The sequence below is a fragment of the Callithrix jacchus genome, chromosome 1, assembly GCF_049354715.1.
Source record: "Callithrix jacchus isolate 240 chromosome 1, calJac240_pri, whole genome shotgun sequence".
Classification (NCBI taxonomy): Eukaryota; Metazoa; Chordata; class Mammalia; order Primates; family Cebidae; genus Callithrix; species Callithrix jacchus.
Genome location: NC_133502.1, coordinates 93,019,379 through 93,037,783, shown reverse-complemented (window position 1 = coordinate 93,037,783; position 18,405 = coordinate 93,019,379). Strand labels below are relative to the sequence as shown.

At 39.0% G+C, this 18,405-nt stretch overlaps 1 protein-coding gene across 4 annotated transcripts in view; it reads right to left on the bottom strand.

Annotated features, from left to right (window-relative positions):
* Positions 1-18,405, bottom strand: part of CEMIP2 (cell migration inducing hyaluronidase 2) — an 82,560-nt gene that overhangs the window by 61,661 nt on the left and 2,494 nt on the right. For 3 of the 4 annotated variants that reach the window (XM_017973081.4, XM_002742857.6, XM_054254827.2), the window contains exon 2: positions 1,546-1,888. In XM_017973081.4, coding sequence (XP_017828570.3) covers positions 1,546-1,876 — 331 coding nt within the window. In that variant the 5' untranslated portion in view covers positions 1,877-1,888. Of the gene's footprint in view, positions 1-1,545; positions 1,889-16,313; positions 16,467-18,405 lie in introns of all 4 variants that reach the window. The other variant, XM_078366632.1, reaches the window with a different exon arrangement.

The following is an 18,405-nucleotide window of genomic DNA, read 5'->3' as shown; positions in this document are numbered from 1 at the left end:
TAGATGGAATATGAAAACACCAATCAAAGCCACAGACTTCAGCTCTGATTTCCCACTAGTCTAGCATCCCTTTACTGCAGAATAGTGGGGAATTATGAATCAGCACAGTGAACTTAGTTATTATGAATCAGCATAGAGAACTTGGTTATTCAGCAGGAAAAAGGAGAGAGGAAGTCATATGGCTTGCAATAGAAATCAACGTTACAAGTTCATAATGTGTTCTACTAGTTTGGTCCCTATGGATACTAATATGCATGTCTCTCTCATTTCAGGTTTATTTTCTTAGAAGAATTTAGTACTACCTCTCCCAGAACCTTAAATTTTTTTAAAAAATCCCTTAAAGCACCTGGGAAAACTAAATAATATAATATTCATAAGTCTTATAAGTAGTAAAATGCTTCTGAACTGTTATAGCCACTTCAGGAAGCATTTAACTTGACAAAAATCTGTTGTAGACTTTGTTTAAAAATGCAGAAAAATATGGTACCCAGTGCAGACTATTAAGAGTCTGCTTCTCTCTTCATAGCCCTGAGCCCTCTGATTTTAAACAGATGGATGGTATTGTTTTATGAGGCAATTCATTGTTTGTATTCTATTAAGGCTGACTGGCAACCAACTTCTTCAAAACTTTTCAAAGTATTGATATATCATTAACTTGAAAAGAAAAGACCATTTAAGAAATTAAAATCTCCCTGGATAATATTTAACTAGGAAGAAATGACTGATTTTTAGATAAAGATGTCAGAACTTTTATCCTAAAGGATGCTTCCCTTCCAGGATATATATTGTTACTCAAAAATATTTGAAGCTTTTCCTTTGGAACTCCTCCCCAGCCCATTTCAAGCCACATACACAAATCTTATTATTTGTAGTCACTTACTTAAAAAAAAAAAAATTAAATCTAGTTCACTACATTTATAACCAAAACAAACTTGCAGCCGAGCATGGTGGCTCACACCTATAATCCCAGCACTTTGGGAAGCCAAGGTGGGCAAATCACTTGACAGGAGTTCGAGACCAGCTTGGCCAACATGGTGAAACCCTGTCCCTACTAAAAATATAAAAATTAGCCAGGTGTGATGGCACCTGCCTGCAGTCCTAGCTACTCGGGAGGCTGAGGCAGGAGAATCACTTGAACCTGGGAGGCAGAGGTTGCAGTGAGCCAAGATCGCACCACTGCATTCCAGCCCAGGCAACAGAGTGAGACTCTGCCTCAAAAAAAAAACTTGCAACAGTCCAAAAATACCTACCATAAGAATTTAGTGAATGCTCTGAAAGCATTTCCAAAACAGGTGCTCCAGGACCTTCTTGAGCACTGGAACAAAGTATCACAATGGACAGAAAGAGCAATCATTTAATTGTATCATTTCCAACAGATTATTGAACAATTGCTCTCATTCATAAGAAATTATACCTCATATTACCTAACTGCATATTAGTTAGCTAGGGCTAACTTAAGACAAAAAAATTTTTTGTAAGTATTCTACTATTTCCTCCTCTTTTTTTCTTCTAGAATATGTTCTATGTACATACAAGCAAACTTACCATCTGGAGCATATTTTGAGGATATTCCTAAAATGATTGCAAGTGCAACAAAAAATGAGAAACTAGTAATAGCAAAACAAATGAAAGTATTTTTGTGTCTCTTTTGCTTTCGACTTTCTCTCTGGGCTTGCTGTTCTTCGGGTAAGAATGCGAAGGTTGCCTGGTCTTCTCGTCTGATGGAGGTAAATTTGGCTGAAGCTTGACTCTTTGGAGGGGGAGGGGGACGCAGTGGGACAACCTTCCCTGGAACGTAGCCAGATGAGTGATGACTGTTTCCATTCTGAGGCTGGAGGAAAGGAGGGGCGTGTCCCCTGGAATCAGTGGCATACATGATACACTGTCACTGTGAAAGGAAAAAAACATTAAGCTTCAATATGTGAATATTTTAATTTTAATAAAGTTTAGAAACTAATATTTTTTACTTTCTATTTTTTAGAGACAGGGTCTCACTCTGTTGCCCAGACTGAAAGTGCAGTGGCATGATCATCACTACAGCCTCACACTCCCAGACTCAAGCAATCCTCCTGCCTAAGCCTCCCCAGTAGCCAGGACTACACGGTGCATGACACCATGACTGGCTAATTTTAAAATTTTTTGTAGACAGGGGATCTTGCCATACTGCCTAGGCTATTACCGAACTCCTGAGCTCAAGTGATCCTCCCACCTCAGCTTCGCAAAGTGCTGAGATTACAGGCATGATGAGTCCCAGCATCCAGCCAGAATGTGTGAATTGTAAATGGTTTTTATAAAGTACTTTTTAAATTGTGTTAAACATACCACAAACTTACATTTTAACTATTCTGACAGTACAATTCAATGGCATTAAGTACATTCACAAAGTCTGTGTGACCATCACCACTATCCATTTCCAGAACTTTTTGTCATCCCAAACAGAAACTCTATATCCATTAAGTAACTCTCCATTTTTCCCAGCCCCTGATAACCATCATAATGACTTTTTGAAAATATCAAGTCAGCTTACATCCCTGACAATCACCTTCACTACTTGTGTTCTACTGTCACTGCTTCTCAACCCTAGCTGTATGCTATAATCACCTGCTAAGGTGAATGTTCACTCCTAAACAATTAAATCAGGATTGCTGTCCCTGGGACCTAAGTATCTGTAGCTTTTAAATGCTCCCCAAGTGATTTTCATGAACAACTAGGTTGAGAGTCACTGTTCTATGCCAACTGTTCTCTATTTTCAGTGTGTATAAGAATCATCAGAGAAGCTTGCTAAAAGCGTAGATTCCTGGGCTCTTTGCCCTGTATTTCTGGCTCAGCCGATGCAAAAGGCGCCCTGGATTTTACATTTTTAAAAAATATATCTTGGTGACCCTGAAGCGGGTCACACTTTGAGTATCATTATTCTAAGCTCTTCAAATTGAAGACAAAAGTCCATGTGTCATGAGGACCCAAAGTGGCCTTAAAAAAGTTCCAATAGACAGGCACTCACTTTGGGTGTTTTAATTTCCCTGCTAGACTTATCTAGTGCTTAATCAATTTAAGCATTTCTATCCATGTTATCACTTAACTATATAGATTAATTCATTTAGTGAGAAAGTCTAAAGTCTATCTTATCTCTTTAAAGCCTCAAATTTTGTCTGGAAAAAACAGGTATTTAAATATTATGGTTAAGATGATAAAAATAGCTAACACAATTAGTGCCTTATGTGTATTCATTCACTTATTTAATACAACAAATCTATAAGGTAGATGCCATTACCCCCAATTTAAACACGAGAGAAACTGAGGCCCAAAAAGGTGAATTCAATTCCCCAAAGATCCCACAGTTAATACAGAGGAGAACCAGGATTTAAACCTGGGTATTTTTACTCTAAAGTTTAGGCTCTTAACTTACACCACTGTGTCTTTCCAAACAGTTGAGAGACAAAGAATGAGCTTTGCAAGGGCGTCACTACAACTCAGGGTACTGAGTCTGAAAGGCATATAAATCTTCTCAGGAATTCTTCATACATAATTTTATAAAGTATACACACTTCATTTTTAACAGAAGCTGACAGGGAAGTCCTTTTTAATTTTTTATGTTCTCTATAGTGAGCACTTACAAGTTTTTGAATGAAAAAATAAGTTTTGAATGAAACCTTACTCTGTTAAGTTGCCAAGAGGAAGGAAGGGAGGGAAGGAGGGAGGGAGGGAGGAAAGGAGGGAGGGGAGGAAAGGAGGGAGGGAAAGAGGGAGGGAGGGAGGAAGGGAGGGAGGGAGGGAGGGAAGGATTGTTCTTATGGCAATGACGGGATAAATATACAGTGTGCTTTATGGCTTCAGAAACATGGTGTTTAACCTCTTATATCCCTTCCTTAACAACTAGAGCATCTCAGAGTCACCTGACTTCATTCAATACCCTTACAATTAATCCCCTTCATCTTCTGCCAAACAATGAATAAGATTCTAGTCATAAAGTACTTCCAAATTGCTCTAAACTATCAGCAAACCCATTAAACACAAAATGGTCATTAGAGAAGCCACAAACAAGCAATTCCCAGGACCCAAACGACCTGGGAATTAATGGGGGCAGAAAGAGAATCTAATCAGGAATGGATGCTGATTTTACACGGGGCAAAGAACATTCTCAGAGTCGGTGTGTCTGTCAAAAACACTTGGTTTGTGGGGTTTGATTTCTGAACAAAAGTAATTATTTAGATGAAGCTCAAGCTTCATGACAAAAGAAAACCACCACCATTCAAGGTGCTATTGAAGAACTGCTGCATGTGCCAAGCAGCAAACCAAAATAATGGAGATATCCTGCTGGAACAAATGAAAGAGTACAATACAGACCCTGTTATGATCCTCTCTTAACAAAGAAAGGGCTAAAGGAGATATTCTTGAGTGTCAGCTCACCAGGGTGGGAGGGGAATCACAGCCCTAATCTGCTCTGAAAGGAAGTGGGAATCTTTTGTTTCTGAGGCCGCAATCATCTGATACCTTATTGTTTCAGGGTGAGAAAGGTTGTTATTACTTAACAGACTGGTGGGGTTGGGCGTCTTCGGTGGGAGATAACGGGTCTCCAGATGTACCCACAACAAAATAAAAGGCATGAGAGGCTAAACAAAGTCACCAGTCTAATGGGAATAATTTATGTCTTCACGGTCAAAAAATGGATCCCAACATGAAAATTCAGATGGCATATGTCACAAACTAAAGTGGTCAATAAATCAAAAGTAAGCATGGTTGTGTTTTTCCTATAAAGTTCCTGCAAAACATCTGTGTGTCTATGCACATGTTCTGAATCCATTAGATCTATTTTAATGAAAAACATGTAAATGTATAAGCAGCAAATACAAGATTCTTTTCCTAAAAGGTAATACGGTGTTGCACCATATATTAGAATAAAATAACACCCCAAAATCATATTTAAACAGCTCCCTCAACTTATTCCAATTTTTAAAAATGTAAGATACAAATATATTGCTTTAGGATTTCACTTTATGTTTGCAGATTTACTTCAGGCATAATAATTACTTTAAAATATATTGATTGACAATTATAGATCTAAATTATTCGTGGGAAAAAACTGACATTCACTCAGTAAGCTAATTGTGAGCTCTTGCTATCATGAGAGGATTATGGTAGAAACTATGGGGTATATAGACAAAAGATTTATAGCATCCCCGAGAAATGCAATTCCTAAATTCCATTTTAAATCACTTGTTTGGAAGGCAAGTGAAGTTGACCAAGTTTCCCAGGTTATCTCAGCAATGGCTGTTTAATCTCTAACGTTGTTAGTACTTGTATCTGGGGACCTGAGAACAAAGGAGGAGCCTACCAGGGGAAAGACAATGAAGAGTTTCCTCTGGCTTACAAGGCAAACATTAGGCGCCATTTTAATAATTTCACTACAGACCAGTATTTCACTTTAATACTCAGTTTGTATCATATGCTATTTTTCTAAAGCGTCAATTTCTAGTGGAAAACACATGCTATGCAGAAGGAGCACATGATTAGCTTATGACACATTTTTAGACCAACTACAGACCGTGGCAACACCTAAAATAAGACAGATAATCCAAAATGGGGATAATCTAAGTCACTCATATTAAAATTGGAAGTGTACTCCACAAAGCTTTTAAAGCATAATTTGTGGTATTTAGGTATTCCTTGCGAGAGTCATTCTGTGAGTATTTATTTACTGGATTATGAAAAGTGGTGTCACAAAAGGCTCGGTTATGAATCAAGCGACCAAGTGAGCAAAGCAATTAGAAAACTGCACAAGCAACTTAGGCAAATATTAAATGAGATAATAAAGAAATTACTAAGACTATGAATACATATCAACTTAAAATATACTAATGCTGTTTTTAAAAAAAATACAAATGCTGGAAAAACACAAGCATTCCGAGAAGTACCTAGTGCTTTTGTCTAATTCTCAGTTGCCCTCACAAAAAGAAACGTTAAAAACTCACTAGTTATTTTAAATTAAATTCTCTTGGGGAAAAAACACGGGTATATTATCTGAAAAGCAGTTCAAGGTGGGAGACTTGCATAGCTGGTAAGGGTATCCAGTTTACTTGGTAATAAATTACAGGAACTAAACACAAACAGCAATTATTGTGAGATTTTAATAACATTAAATCATGCTTTTTTTTAACCTATAAAAGAGGCATAAGCACCTGTAATCTTAGTGCTTTGGGTGGCCAATGTGAGAGGATTGCTTAAGGCCAGGAATTCAAGACCAGCCTGGGAACACAGTGAGACACCCTATCGCTACAAAAAAAAAAAAAAGGCCAGGTGTGGTGGCTCATGCCTATATTCCCAGCACTTTGGGAGGCCGAGACAGGCAGATCACCTGAGGTCGGGAGTTCAAGACTAGCCTGACCAACATGATTAAACACCGTCTCTAGTAAAACTACAAAATTAGTTGGTATAGTGGTACATGTCTCTAGTAAAACTACAAAATTAGTTGGTATAGTGGTACATGCCTATAATCTCAGTTACTCGGGAAGCTGAGGCAGGAGAATTACTTCAACCCAGGAGGTGGAGGTTGCAGTGAGCTGAAATCCTGCCATTGCACTCCAGCTTGGGCAACAAGAGTAAATCCCCATCTCAAAAAGAAAGAAGAAAAAGAAGAAGAAGAGGCATGATTTTAAGAACATTGAGCTATTCTCGTTTAATGCTTTCATCCATGAACCCTTCTCAAGTTTCCATAAATTAGCAGGGCACAGTGGCTCACACTTGTAATCCTAGCACTTTTAGAGAATGAAGCAGAAGGATCACTTGAGCTCAGGAGTTTGGGACCACCCTGGGCAACATAGTGAGACGTCATCTCCACTAAAAACCAAAAAAAATCAACTAGGCACAGTGGCATGTGCCTTTAGTCCTAGCTACTCACGAGACTAAGGCAGGAGGATCACTTGAGCCTGGGAGGTGAAGGCTGCAACAAACTATGACTGTACCACTGTACTCCAACCTGGGTGACAAAACAAGACTCTGTGTCAAAACAAAAACTCTTACAGGGTCATCTTACTTTTTGCCTTGTTACAAGTAAAATTTCAATGAAGCAAAAGAAATAGCACTTGAAGATAAATCCTCTCAGCAAGGCAGTTTACTTCTATAGAAGGGTGCAGTGCACGGGTGGAGCAATGATGTCCACACGCTTGGACACGGGAGGAAAAGGGGCACTTATGTCTGACTCAGGTGGTCCCTACTGCTGTGTCATTCCCCTATTGGCTAGGGTTAGACTGCACAAGCTAGACTCATCCTGATTGGCTATTTTAAAGAGAGCAGGGGTCCGAGCTGGAGTGGCAGGGTGTGTGGTTAGGCGGGAAGGATGGTCAGAGCAGGTAGCCAAGGGTGACCCAAGTCAAAGGTGACCAGAGCAGGTGACTGGAGCAGGTGACCGGGATGAGTCAGGATGGAGCTGGGGGCCGGGGTAACAGATGTGAACTACTTCTGATTAGACCTGGTGGAGAAGGTTGTTTACTGGAACTACAAGGAAGTTCAACTTTAAAATAGAGGATTAAAGAATGAGAGAGCTAAACATACTGATAACTAATTCTTTGAAGAGAAACTTGGGGTTCACTATATCTAACAGCCTTATGTTTCAGTTAATTTACATACTTGTTCATCTGCAGCAGACCATAAGCCTCGAGACCAGGAGTGATTGGTATTCTCACAAAAGCTTATATACACTACATATTCAACAATGATTGTTGAATTTAGATCACAAATTCCTGCCAAGAAATTAAGCAAAAATGCTATTTATATATAGCTTTGAATACAAGCTGTACACACACACACACACACACACACACACACACACACACACAGTTACTGGGGAGGAAACAAACAAATGGTTGAAAAAATTAAGTCCACTTCCACTCAGAAATCAATTTGATTTTGTGTAAGCTTACTGCCAAAGATTCTCTTGAACTAGATTCCTCTCTCTCTCTCTCAAACACACACACACACAGAGAGAGAGAGAGAGAGAGAAATTTCCTATTTAATCCTTCTTTGACATTCCGAGAAATGCAACTAATTTCTATATCAGTTTCTCTGATTCAGGAGAAAACTAACAACACTACTTAAAGCAAAAGAAGGCCAAGTGAATTTTTATAAAATGCAATTCTAGTATGAAAACTCGCTGGGCGCGGTGGCTCACGCCTGTAATCCCAGCACTTTGGGAGGCCGAGGCAGGTGGATCACGAGGTCAGGAGATCGAGACCATCCTTGTCAACATGGTGAAACCCCGTCTCTACTAAAAATACAAAAAATTAGCTGGGCATGGTGGCGCGTGCCTGTAATCCCAGCTACTCAGGAGGCTGAGGCAGGAGAATTGCCTGAACCCAGGAGGCGGAGGTTGCGGTGAGCCGAGATCGCGCCATTGCACTCCAGCCTGGGTAACAAGAGCGAAACTCCATCTCAAAAAAAAAAAAAGAAACTAATAGGTGACTAAAAGGTATTATTAACAACTGCAGGAAGGAATTCCAAAGATAAAGAGCAGCAAACTACCTAGATAAATTCAACCTTTCACAATATTTTGTAATAGTTTTAACGACACATAATGAAATGCAATAGACACAAAGGCAAAAAGCAACATTCCACTTCACTTTATAATGTTATGCTGACAGCCAATAAATGCTGTGATCAAAGAGAAAAACTTCTCAATACAGAGAAAGCGGCAGCAGTTCAAAACTAGCAGGAGCTCTTTAAAAGGGCTTTTAATGTTCTTTCTGCTGCTGAGATGTTCATATGCAAGACAAAGGTACTTGTCACTAACATGGCAATTGAGGACACTTGCCCCCAGGACAAATCATCAGTCCCCCAAATAATCTAGCCCTTCCAACCCAATGCAGAGAAGGTCCCATAGCCACACAATCACATGTCAAGAAATGCATATTGGTCCCGTCAGCCCCTCATATTGAACAACTAATGAAAATACAATACTTTTTATTCATTTAAGCTCTTTCAAATCATGCCTAGACTTTTAAAGAGAACTAATTTTTTAATGGAAGACTCAAACTTATAGGAATAGCCAAGAAGTTGGCACAATCTAATCAGGTCTGTTGTTTTTTGATTGAGGACATAATTTTTTAAACAATATTAAACCTAAGGGTCAAGTTACAATCTTTGCTTTCCGAGAGTTTCAGTACAACCGGCCAAAATTTGGCTAAGAAATCTTTTCTTTTTATTAAGATCTTAGAAGACCTTTCTAACACATTCACTAGTATGCCCAAAAAGTAAAAACATGCAGCAAAAAGTAAAAAGAGCATGAATCATCATGAAAACAGATGTTACTATAATTATTTGTACTTCTGACCTAATAAAATATTTAACCAGATTCTAACTGCCTTGAATTTTCAATTAATAATTCCACATTCCCAACCTCCTACTTTCAGAAGAACACAACAAAGAATAAACATCAGGGATCACTCTTTAGATTTTCTGGGTGGTTTGGTTTTGTGTGAGGGGAAGCAAGGTTAGGGTAGGTGTTTCATTTAGTTTTGTTTTAGATTCGGATTATGTCCATTGACAAACTGAGTTCAATAAATACCTTGTACACAAAAAAAGGTGTTTGATAAGAAAATAACCTTAGCAAACAAGACTTTTTAGGTCCTCTAATTTCCCAAGTTTCAAATAAATATTTAAGTGTGACCAATATTTTCAAGAAGATTGTATACTTAAATAGCCGTTATAAAGGTTTTCAAATACGGAGGTTGAAACAAAGTGTATGGTAGGGAGAAATATTTTCATATGCAGTTTAGCAGAATGTAATGCATTACATATTCTATTTCCAGAGCGCACGGGATAATATACATTTAAAAAAAAAAAAACCACTGCAAAGAATTCAACATAAATGCTAGGTCTAGATATACAACTATTTAGGAGAAAACAGACACCGATGGTTGAAATAATTAAGTCAACTTTCATTCAGAGATCTGTTCAATTGTGCATCAGCATACTCTCAAAGAATTGAAAACCCTTAGATCTCTAAACAGGTATGGGGCCAAGGACTTGGGTCCCCTGAAGGTCACTGAAAAATCAACTCACAAAAGCCAGATCAACAGGGGAAAAGACACACAAATTTATTTAATGTGTTGTACACAGGAGCCTTCAGAATGAAAACCCAACCCCCAGGTGGGGTACAGAAGCATGCATCTACCTTCTAGAAATCAGAAAGAATGCAGGCTCAGAGCACAGCCAAAAACAGGTTATGGTAGTAAATCAGGTTTTAGCTGCAGGACAGGTTATGTGAGGAGACTTGGCTAGCAAAGGTGGTCTTGTTATGTAGATGAACTTCACCGGTAGCACCCCTCAAGAGGAGAGAAGATAAAGCTTTCTTTCAGATCTTTAAGGTGTCAGACTCAATTAATCCTTCCTAGATCCGGACAAAAGAAAGCCTGGCTGCATTAATGCATATTTTCTACAGATGCAAATTTCCGCCACCAAAGACAGCTTTGCAGGGAAACTTCCGTTTGCTAGTCCTCTGACAGCCATCTCAAAATATGTCAAAGAAATATATTTGGAGGTAAAATATTTTGATTTTCCACAGGACTTGCCTTCATACTGTCCCACAAGGCATATTCTCCATTATTACTTTGCCCTTGTCACAGCTCTTTCGTCTTTTTCCTTCAACTCTCAAAAATCAGTATGAGTCACAATCACCTACAATTGTTTGACATGGTTCCAAGAAATAAGACACTCTATGCAGTTAGTTTACTTACACAGATCGTTGTTTTATTTATTTTTTTGGGCGGACGGGGTCTCGCTCTGTTGCCCAGGCTGGAGTGCAGTGGTGCAATCTCGGCTCACCACAACCTCTGCCTCCCAGGTTCAAGCGCTTCTCAAAGAATTGAAAGAACTGAAAATTCTTTCAGCCTCTCAAGTAGCTGTGACTACAGGCACGTGCCATGGTGCCCAGCTAATTTTTGTATTTTTAGTGGAGACGGGGTTTCAGTCTGCTGGCCAGGCCGGTCTCTAACTCTTGACCTTGTGATCCTTCTGCCTTGGCCTCCCAAAGTGCTGAGTACAGGTGTGAGCCACCACACCCAGCCTCTTGTTTACTTTACTTTTATTATGTAGCCAGGTCAATGTTCAGAGGTAGAAGGGAAATGCGCCAACACTTAATTATAAACCTTTCCCTATGAAGTAAAAGGACAAGGGACTGAGAACCCCTAATTGTTTATATGCCCCTGCCTGCTTTATCCATTTGATAAATCACTTGGGAATATTATTCCCCAGTGAAGCTATTGTTATAATAAACATCTGTATACACTAGACTTCTAGACTTTTAGATTCACACCATGTATCACTCAGATTATCTCCCTCCTCAAAGAAAAAAATACTCTCCCCAGTCCCAAAAACCCATTAAAATATAATACAGCAAAAGCCTAAGAAACTGTGGGAGTTCTGGCTCCCTAGAACTTCACTGACTTGAGGCAGACTGATTCACAGAAGAAAAGACATATTTAATATATACACCTGGGAGCCTTCAAAAGGAAATCCCAACTTCCCAATGAGGCACAGAAGTTTATATGAGGTTACAACAGAGAGAATGAGGGCTTGGATCCCGGTAAAATAGGTTCTGGGAAGGAGAAGAGGAGGAATTCTATTGAGAGGCAATAAATGATTACTAGGGAGAATGACTGGATGGGGGGACAGAAATTAACTTCTAAATAGTTCTTTTTGGAATTTAAATGAATAGTGTTTATCCAGAATAGGGTCTGTTCAGGTATGATTAGATTTTGGTCCTTTCTGCAATGGATAATGAATGAGCAACAGTGAAAGAAGCTGGGATAATTGTTCTCCTTGCTGCGGGGCATGAGAGTCAGTCCTATCTCTGTAGATAAAGGAAAAGTCTCTCCAGGCATTTTTTGATCTCTAAAGTCTTCTAATTTAAAATATTCATTTTACCAGGGAGCCATATATTGGGGTGAAGTATTTTTACCTTCTTTAGAATATTTCAAACCTATAGTCCTAAAAAGACTAAATTTACTTGAAAAAAAAAAAAAGGTACTAAGCTTTTGAATTAGAATAAGTATTACTTAAAATGGAAAGATTTGCTTTTCCTGCTTAAACACTTACTTTTGTATTAAGCCAGTCTTTTGCTAGAAAACTACTAAAAAACTAGGAACTAAATCTCTGGAAAAACAAAAATTAACTATAAATACTAAGAGTTTGCTTACCCTGACAACAAAATAACAAACGCCTATGGTCTATATTTTAAAAATTCAGATTAGCAACTTAGCTACAATTTCACTAAAGTGGACATATCCTTGGTAAATTACAATGGACTCTCCTGCTAAAATATAAATGCCTCAAAACAAAGAGTGTCTATTTATAATGTTTAATGCCAAAAGTGAACCAAGTGAAAACATTTTAAAATGAAACAAATGACTTTAAAGAAATATTTAAAATTCATTCTTATGTTTCTGTCATTTATGCAAGGTAAGGGAGGCAACTGTCCAATTTTTCTTAGCCCAAATATACTAATTAATCATATCTTTTTCCAACGATGTTAAACAAGTCCGTGAGAAGCAGTGTTTGACCCTAAAGCCAGTAAGGCTGATACAGCCAAAAGGTTAAAATGCATTATTGTGGCCAAAAAAGAAAAGCATAAAAGGAAAAAAATGCAGACCTACCACAGACCAAGGGAGGAGGAAGGGTAACAAGAACACCTAACACTCTTTGACCAACCAAAAATAAAAATAAAAAGAGAGCAAAGTACATGGGCCTCTAGGTGGAAGTAAAGAACCAGGAGATAAATTATAGGAAGATACTGTTCTTCAACCGGGAAAATTAGAAAAAAGGGAAAAGGATCGTTTTACCTACCGGTCATTCTCTATTCCCTTTGGTTTCCTTTTTTCCTATTATTATTTCTCAGATTTCTTTCTCTCCTTAATTCTTTTTATTGAAAAGCAGTTCTCTTTTCTCCCTTCCTTCCCTGTGATCCTAGACCATCCCCCTTCGCCCTTGTTCTCAACTGGCTGCAGAGATTCAAGAGTGGCTTCCAACTGCTGGCAGTGATGGATGGCCGTGCAGAGGCACACAATGGTGAGTGCAGGCGCATCACCAGCCTTGCAACTGGGCTTCCAAAGAAAGAACCAAAGCCGAAGTCTGTCCTGAGGGAGGCTAATTTAATTAAGGTTATATAGCAAAGGGCAGAGCTGCCTGTGGGCTGCATTCTCTGCAGAGGGCAAGGGACAACGCATTAAAATACTTCTCAAGAAGAAAAAGCCAGGAAAGTTATGTTGGTAAAATGTTGAAAGGTGGGAAAAATGAAAAGACAACAGAGATATGTTTCAAAAACAAGCAAAGACCTGCCAAAGTTCAGGATCTAGTGATGTACAGATACCAAAATGCAATGACAGTAGGAAACTCAGGAATATGTTTTGATGTGCCTTTCACACTAGAAACATTTCAGATGAATAATGAGATTTCCAGACTGACGTGATCCAGGGTTGTTCAATCAAGCATCATAGCAAAGTTTCTATCAATGGCAGGGCGAGGACCAGAACCCAAGTATACTATTTCTTTCAACTCTGTAATACATAGCCTTTTTTTTTTTCTGAGACAAAGCCTCACTCTTGTTCCCCAGCTGGAGTGCAATGGTGCTATCTTGGCTTACTGCAATCTCTGCCTCCTGGGTTCAAGTAATTCTCCTGCCTCAGCCACCCGAGTAGCTGGGATTACAGGCACCTGCCACCATGCCAGCTAATTTTTCTATTTTTAGCAGACACAGAGTTTCACTATGTTTGACCAGGCTGGTCTCAAGCTCCTGACCTCAGGTGATCCACCTGCCTCAGCCTCCCAAAGTGCTGGGATTACAGGCGTGAGCCAGTGTGCTTGGCTCATAGCCTACTTTTAATATAACCTTAACCACTCGGAATGAAGCCTTTCCAAACAGGGAACAAGTTCCATTTTGAGCATCTCTTAAGAGAAAAAGGGTCTGCTAGACAGAGACCCAATTGTAAAAATAATTAACATGGTTCCTACTTTCAAGAAGCTCACAGCCCAGCATTTAGGGGGAGAAAGAGGAGAAAGACAACACAAGTAAACAAGTAATTAAACTGAATGTTGAGGCAAAGAAAGTGGGCTGAGGAGGGGGTCACTTGAGTCTACTACATCCCTATGAATGGAAGAGAGTTTCATTTTCTAAAAGCCCTGGCAAATGTACTCACCCAAATGTGCACCGTCAGACTATTACTAATACCTTTCTTATTTTGCATGTGTAAACTAAACTCTGCTACTTAACTCTGCCATTAAAATGACCACACATTGCCCAACAGGGACTAAAAGGTATGGGAGGGAGGAGGTGACCGACTACAGAAGTCTTTCATATTCTTCCAAAGGGTGTCACCTGCAGGTGAGTTCCAGGCCAAATTACAAAACAGTCATAGTCTCTCTCTTCCTAGGGCAGGTGAAAACTAGGCCAAACAAAACGACCATATTACACCTTCTCAACAATTTACATTCAAGATTCAATGATGTTACAGAATCAAAAGGCAGAACTTCTAACCAAGTAAATGCTCAGCACTAGAATGGTGGCTGGACTTCACCTAGCTGAATAGGGATAGACTGTGGCTAGGAAGAGGGGCACAATGATGTGCACTTGTAGTCCCATCTATTTAGAGGCCGAAGCAGTTGGATCCCTTGAGCCCAGAAGTTCAAGGCTTTACTGCATTAGGACTACTACAGAGCCAGTGCACTCCAGCCTGAGTAACCTAATAAGACCCCATCCCCACCGACCCCATGACCACGCCCCCCACCCCCTCCCCCACCCCCACCCCCCACCAAAAAAAAAAAATACTGGCTAGCAGCAGCATAGCAGGCAAACAGGAGCTATGTGACAAGCCCAAGGGCTGAAAGCACTAACAGGAAACAAGAAGAAACACTTGAAGGTTAAAGCCAACCTCACACTCGGCCCAGCCCAGTTCAAGTATGTTTTTTAAATCCTGGTATATAATTTTTTTTATAGTGGTAGCACTGGTGGCATTAAAAAGCAATGTTATTATGTGTGCAGTGACTCACACCTGTAATCCCACCATTTTAGGAGACTGAAGTGGGAGGATCACTTGAGGCCAGGAGTTCAAGACCACCCTAGGCAACATGGTGAAATCCTGTCTCTACAAAAAAAAAAAAAAAAATACAGAGATTAGCTGGGCATGGTGGTGCATGCCTGTAGTCCCAGCTACTCAGAATGCTGAGATGTGGAAAGATAGCTTGAGCCCAGGAGGTAGAGGCTGTGGTAGCTACGATCACACCACTGCACTCCAGCCTGGGTGAAAAACTGTGACCCTGTCTCAAAGAAATAATTTTTCTAATGTTATGTGTTTTTTCAAACCACAATTTAAAAAAAAAGGAAAACCACAATAACTCATTTTTCTAATTCCTTCTGAAACAGGAATCAGGCATCTGTCCCTGTGTTAAACTAAATCTTTCCCATTCCTAAAATGTTAATAATTAACTTTCCAAACTTCATTGTATGTGAAAAAATGATTCATTCTTCAGAGAAGTGAATCACCATCACAGAGACCATTAAGACAACAGAAGGTTTGCAGTTTCCAAAGGGCACGCCAATAATTAAGTAAAAGACCCAAATCAATAACAATTGCACACTGGAGGGGGACTTAATCTGACCTGACTGTGATATCACATTTGCAGTGGATATTCGTATGTTTTAAGATACTTACGTGAAACTCAGTCAGAGGTCAATTCTTTTCTCATGGGCTCAATATGGATTGTCTTAAATTTCAACTCTTTCAGGCAACAACATCCTAATGACACTTCTAACCAGTGGTAAAGCCATAATAAAAAAATATTAGGGCTAAGAGTGCCACAATCTCTATCAGGCAAACTTTTCATAACGTAAAATTCCTATCAAATATTGTTGAAATTTTACTTATGGTTCAAACAACAATGGACCCTTAATACAACAAATGTAAAAAGGTTTATCACTCACCACCATGTAATGAAAATAAATGTCTTGTTACAAATCTGGTTACGAGGTTAGCCTAATAATAACAATTTCAAAGCAGACTTGCCTTATAGATCAAAGGCCTGATTTGCTGGGAGATAGAAATTCTGAGTTTTAAGACATACACAGTTAATGAGTCTGTTTCACTTTTTTTAAAAGACATTTTAATAAAAACCCTATGCTTCATTTATCTTTGTATTGCTCACAGCAACCAACACAGTGCCTTGCACATCCTAGGAATGCAATAAAAAAGTTGTTAAACAGTTCCTGACAACCAACATTAAAGGCTTCCCAAAGCAAGTACCAGGAAAACAAAAGAACATGCAAACAGGACCTTCAGCCACTACGTTTTGAAGAAAAGAAAGAACATGCAAACATATTCTAGTATGCTTTTATTCTGTGATTCATAACTCCAATCCGAACAGGGCTTCCAGGAACTGGCTTCTTCTAAAAAATGTGCACATCTACAGTCCTTTAAATTTTCATCCTGTTCATAGAAAATACAAGTAAAGCTAGTGTTATTTTTACACTTAGTTCCTCATTTGACAGAAATTTATTACAAGTAACATCACCCCACCATCATGTGTAAGTAGTAGAAAATGAGAAAATATGCATGTGTATGCCTTAAACCTGAGTGCCAAAATGCAAATTATCTGACCATCAAACTAATTAAATTGCTAACAAAGCCAAACAGGAATAAAATAAGAATATATCTGAGAAAGAAAATAAAATATATCTGAGAAAGAAAATAAAATAAAATAAGAATATATCTGGAAATAAGGACAAAGGAGTTCTTGTCCCTGCTCCGCCGTTAATTTACTATATGACCTTACCTAATTATTTAGCCTCTCTGGGTCCCAACTTCCTACTTTTAATATTATCTTTAATGTCTCTTCAAGCAACATGCTAAGATTCAGCATATGGAGCAATGTCCAGAAGACTGATTTACATTCATTACCCCCTCCCCTCCCTACCCCACCCCTGGCAAAAGGGCACAGTTAACTTGATAGTTCTAAATATCTGAGTTTGGATTTCTATCAAAGGCAATTTATTAAAATGTCAGATGGGCTTAAGTCCATTTCAAGTGGAGAACTAAAGCGAGTATTGCTTACAGATTCAAGTTTCGCCTAGACAGCAGCTGCTGCTATTGAGAAAATAGACTTTCTTTAACAATCTAGTTGAAAAGTACACCTCTTTACAAATGCAGAAAACTGGTCAGGGGGATTTTCATGGTCTCAAAAAAGGCAGATGCATAGCTTTTCTTTTTTTTTTTTTCTTTTTCCATATTCATCATGTTGAGAGAGAGGAAAGCAGAAGGGCTAGCTTGGCTTGGGAGGCAGAGAGGAGTGTGGATGTTACCGTACAAAACCAGACAAGACCCTTTCAGTTAATATACTGTAATAGCCCATTCTTCTCACTAATGCTCACAACCCAAGTGAAATGAAAAGACTTCCTGTGGCTGGGATGGGAAGAAGCCTGGACAAGAGAGCAATACCATATGACAATAGCTAGCTTTAAAGTCTCAAGACTTGCTCTCAAGATGGGATTCAGATCATTCCGGGAAGGGCCGATCAAATGAAAATCTGTGGCTGAGAGCTGATTGATTAAGCTATGATTTATATCTATTTATAGCTTTAAACAAATTTTGGAAGTGCCTTTTAATACCAGACAGCATTAGCTTTTCTAGTACTTTATTATATATTAATATATAGCAAATTTACTCAAATGTAATCCCCAAAACATTCCCATAAGGCATTTTAAAACTCATTTTTCAGGTGAAGAAACAACGTGAGAAGGATTAGGGGATTTGCCCAACAGCAAATGTTTAGCAAGTGTTGGAGCCTCATTTTAAATCCAAGTATGACTTCAAGTCTTCCAATCTTTACCATTTTAAGACCGTACTTCCGACACTAGTTTTCAGTCCCTACTATTTTGTCTAACTTAATAAATTTTATTTCTCACAAAACTGCTCCTCCGCCCCCAATCTGTTCCTTCTCTGGCTTCTTAGAGCATTCTATACATAATTCTCCCAGACATGCACTTACTGAACCTTCTAGTTGTTCATTTTCTTACGTCCCTGAAGGCTCATTTCTTCAGCAGCAGAGATTTTGTTATCTCTATAGATGCAAACAACACAGGTGTCTTCAATCTCTGTGGCCTCCCCGGTTGCAACCACTTTATCCAACTCCTCTTTACCAACATGAATGCTCCACAAAGCCAGTGTTGAGACTGCTTCCAGAGGGTCTGGACCACAATAGGTGATTAATAAGTGCTAGCTGAATGGATGGTGGGTGGGTTGGTGGGTGAATGATGCAATGCTCATACATAGTTTAGAGCACACATTACAATGCATGCACTTACATATAGCACTCCATGTGCGGCTAAGACCATGAATTTGGTAGCGATTATTAAATTTCCTCTTTCTA